This window comes from Mus pahari, chromosome 16, assembly GCF_900095145.1.
Source record: "Mus pahari chromosome 16, PAHARI_EIJ_v1.1, whole genome shotgun sequence".
NCBI classification, from domain to species: Eukaryota; Metazoa; Chordata; class Mammalia; order Rodentia; family Muridae; genus Mus; species Mus pahari.
Genome location: NC_034605.1, coordinates 62,210,184 through 62,214,715, shown reverse-complemented (window position 1 = coordinate 62,214,715; position 4,532 = coordinate 62,210,184). Strand labels below are relative to the sequence as shown.

General features: G+C 41.7%; 1 protein-coding gene across 9 annotated transcripts in view; it reads left to right on the top strand.

Annotated features, from left to right (window-relative positions):
* Agtpbp1 (ATP/GTP binding protein 1) overlaps positions 1-4,532 on the top strand; it is a 120,784-nt gene that overhangs the window by 30,973 nt on the left and 85,279 nt on the right. For all 9 annotated transcript variants that reach the window (XR_003845370.1, XM_021215450.2, XM_029547301.1 and 6 more), the window contains exons 5-7: positions 53-116; positions 1,028-1,174; positions 3,689-3,820. Coding sequence is in view for 8 of the 9 variants with exons in the window: in XM_021215450.2 (XP_021071109.1) it covers positions 53-116; positions 1,028-1,174; positions 3,689-3,820 (343 nt within the window). In the remaining variant the exon portion in view is untranslated. The remainder of the gene's footprint in view (positions 1-52; positions 117-1,027; positions 1,175-3,688; positions 3,821-4,532) is intronic.

Genomic DNA, 4,532 nt, shown 5'->3' with positions numbered 1-4,532 from the left:
AAAAAAAAAAAGAGATTTAGTTTTAATAAGACAAATCAACTGTTTGTTTCAGAACACGAAAGATCTTCAGACTGTACTTAATATCCTAAGCATTCTCATTGAGCTGGTATCATCTGGTAAGTTTTGATTCCCTTTGATTTGGTATGTATTTGTAAATAGTGACCAGAAGTGTGTCCTGTGTACATCATTTGATTTGGTATGTATTTGTAAATAGTGACCAGAAGTGTGTCCTGTGTACATCATTCTTGATATTAAAATTTGGGAAATGAAATGTTATGTTCCTGTTGTTGCTTCTTGTATGAGGGATGAGGGAAGGGGGAAGAGGGAGGGGGAGATGAGGTGGGGGTGGTTGGGTGTGTGTGTGTATTAGAAGGCACTGGGAGTCCTTCTTTCTTGCCCGCCACCTGGCTCCTTCGAGGCAAAATCCAAACCTGGAACTTGAGGTTTTCAGGTAGGCTAGTATCCAGCAAGCCCCACTGATTGATCTTCCTGTCTCTGGTCCCATGGTGCTGTGAGTGCGAGCCCAGTGTATGACATGTCTGCTGGGATTGCCTTGTGGCTGCAGAGCAAGCTCTAACCATGGAGCCTTCTCTGCAGTGCAGTTCCTGAGTTTTGATATCTTCAGATACTCCTCACACTCCCCTGCCAGCCTACGCCAGCATGCAGCATCTTGAGCCTAGGTTTTTGGTACTGTTTGTGTTGAGACTATGTGTGCTGCACTTAAGTGTGTCACTAGAGTGACATAAAACAAAGGAGGAGCTGAGGGCGGTGGTGCCTGCCCGTCCTGCCGGCATTGGCAAGGCTGGAGACCCCAAAATGTAAGGCTAGTCTGACCTGGTACTAGGTCTCAGACTGTCTGACCTGGTACTAGGTCTCAGACTGTCTGACCTGGTACTAGGTCTCAGACTGTGATTTCGCTGGTACTTGGTTTTAGGAGCCAGTGGTTGGAACAGTTCTTGAATGCTAACTAATTGTAATGTCCACTACGTGAAGATAGGCTGTTTGCTGTATTTTAAAAACATTTTAGGTGGGGGTCGAAGAGCGAGTTTCTTAGTTGCCAAAGGTGGTTCACAAATACTGTTGCAACTGCTCATGAATGCCAGCAAAGACTCTCCTCCACATGAGGAGGTGATGGTGCAGACTCACTCCATTCTTGCCAAGATTGGACCAAAAGGTAAGAGGCCTAGTTTTATGATTATTGACCCTAGAGCCATCTTCGTAACTTTGAATCTTTGTCTTAAACTGCTTAAAATTTGAAGTGTAAAGTACTCCTTTTTCTTGGGTTTAACAGTGGAATGCTTTTTACAGTTAACAAGAAATTAGGATCCAAGATTCATAATGAGTTGTATTGAATGTGATAAAAGTGGAGAAGTGGCAGCATCTGTGTGTCTCCATGCTTGTGTGCGTACATACATGTGCACATATATGTGTATGCACACATGTAGAGAATGCACATGCTGTGTTCAGAAGTGACAAGAGTGTGGAAGTGAGCATGCGCTGTTGGCAGTGTGTTTCACTAATGATCATGTCTGCGTTGTGTGCAGTTCAGTGCTCTGAAAACTCCCTTTTTACAAAGTCCAAAGCAGACATGTGAGAGTCAGAGCTGCAGAGAGACATGGGAGGAAGAGTGGGCGGAGGACAGGGGAGCTGTACTTTAACAAGTTTGCCCTTGCACTACATCGTGTTGCCTTAATCTTGGAGTGTCTGACTGTGAACATGCTATTTGCCTCTGTATGTAGCATGTATGTATTCATGTAGCATTGCATTAACATACCTTTAGCAGGTTGTGTTTTTTTAAAAAGATTTATTTATTTATTTTATGTATATGATTACACTGTAGCTATACAGATGGCTGTGAGCCATCATGTGGCTGCTGTGAATCGAATTTTAGGACCTCTGCTCGTTCTGGTCAGCCCTGCTCGCTCAGTCTCTGGTTGCTCCGGCTCAAAGATTTATTTATTATTATAAATTCATACACTGTAGCTGTCTTCAGACACACCAGAAGAGGGCATCAGATCTCATTACAGATGGTTGTGAGCCACCATGTGGTTGCTGGGATTTGAACTCAGGACCTTCGGAAGAACAGTCAGTGCTCTTAACCGCTGAGCCATCTCTCCAAACGCAGGCTGTGTTTTAAAGAGTGCGACCATGTGGTGACCTTGAGACTAAATGTAGTACATATGTTATTTTGGCCCTTATTTTTCTTTAACTTCTGTATTTGAGATTCATGAGTTCATTTTTTGAAATTTTTTAGAAAATGAAATAAGAAGGTTCTAGTTACTGATAAATATACTACTATATTCTTCTTCTGCTAATTTCAACCAAATTACCTTTTCTTTTCATGAAATTAAGATATTGATGTGTTTATTTCTTCCATTTTAGTTTACATAGGTCATTGCTATTTTATTCTGCATCTTTAATCTGTGCTTTCCCCATTATTATTTGTACAGTTCATTGAGGCCATACATTAATTTCTTGAATAATTTTCTGTTTTTTCCCCTATAAAATGCAAGTAGCTTTCCCCTTCTGCCTTACAATTTTTGTTGTCTATGTCTTAATCTCTGCTGTTCCTATTTCTTTTTAAAATCTTCATATTCTTCAGCTCTTGTTACTTAGTAATTTTTTTTTAATGGTTGTGATCTGTTTGTGTGAATAAAAATCAAGAACTTCTATTCTTTGTAGATACAGTAATGCTATGAGGTAGAAATGTTCATTATCCCGAATTGCACGTGTTAAATGTATGTGTTATATTACCCTGTATTTTACAAATATGTATAATTAGTATGTAGTCAGAAATTAAAAATAAAACATTTAAGAGATGGAAATGTTAACTGCCTTGATTTGGTTGTTACACACCATACCATGTATTGAGCTAGCATCACAGGATCTCAGCATCACAGCATCATGATTGAGCTAGCATCACAGTATCTCTTCTACTTCCTCTTAAATTAAAAAAAAAAATCTTTATCATTTTAAAGTGTGTATATGTGTGCAGTTGTGTGTGTGTGAACACACTTATGTGTACATGAATGCAGATGCTGGAGGAGGCCAGAGTTGTTGGACCTCCCTGGAACAGGACTTACATGTAGTTGTGAAGTGCTTTCTGTGGGTCGTGGAGGTGATCCTGGGTCCCCTGGAGGAGCAGCAGGCACTTCTGCTAAGCCTCCTCTCCAGCTCCTCGTTAGAAGTATCAGACAGTGACCTACTTGCCACATTATTTTCTATTTAGGACACTCATATTTTATTAATTTGTATATTATGTTATAGGTATGAAAATAATATATTCATATTAAATAATACCGGTAGTGGACCTTTAGATTCTTTCCTCCTTTTCCTGTGTTTGCGGGATGCTACTGAGTAAGACTTACTGAACAGTGATCAGTTATACCTTCCTCTCATGGGACTGCACGTGGTGGGTGTCTCTAGCCCCTCCCCTGTCTTATTCTCCTGTCTATTCCTTGGGACTTGGTTGTAGCATGTGCTTCAGAAGGATAAGGGATATTAGGAATTATGCAGAAATCATTATGCTTTCACATTTGTATGAGTGTACAGTTGAGGTGTCACGTGTGTCTGCTTGTCCTGAGGGCACATGCTAGGCATCCCCTACAGCTGACTTAGATCTTTAGTTTTCATGGCTTTTAAAATTGTTATTGTTCAGAAGTTTTATTTGAATAATTTTTTTAAACAGATAAGAAGTTTGGAGTGAAAGCCCGAGTTATCGGGGCGCTGACTGTGACTCTGAGCTTAGTGAAGCAGCACTTTCAGAACTACCGCTTGGTTCTGCCTTGTCTTCAGCTCTTGCGAGTCTATTCTACCAACTGTGAGTACTTAAAGGCATCTGTGACTTTCTCAGGGTTCTGAAGTTACACAAAACAGTGTTTTAGAACCATTTAAAGTCTGTAAATCTCTAAAATTAGTGGAAAAGTAAGCATTACTATGACTCCTAAGTCAGCAAAAGGGATGTGGAGTAAGAAGGTGAGGTGACCAAATCTAAGACGTTACCAGTGCCCTTAACTTGTAAAGGCCTGGGGTAGGGAGCCACCTCCCATGGAAGAGTAGGGGTATTGGCGGGGCTGTTTCTGTCTATGCGGTGGTTGTGATGTCCAACCTAGCCCAACCCTGACACTCCTGGGAAAGTGACTGAGGGGTGGCCCAGGTCAGGTTGGCTGAGCATTGCTGTGGTGAGTTCCTTGAGTGTTCACTGAGGTGGGAAGACCCTCCCCTGTGAGTGGCACTATTCCCTAGGCAGAGGATTCTGAGTTGTGCAAGAGTGGAGAACATGAGCTGAGGGCATGCATGCAATAATGGACACTTAGATTATTTACTCCTTTCCCATGCAAATAGCTTTCCCTTCTGCCTTAAAGGAGTAAAGAGGCTGGGCATGGTGGCACACGCCTTTAATCCCAGCACTTGGGAGGCAGAGACAGGCAGGTTTCTGAGTTCAAGGCCAGCCTGGTCTGGTCTACAAAGTGAGTTCCAGACAGCCAGAGCTATACAGAGAAACCCTGTCTCCAAAAACCAAAAAAAAAAAA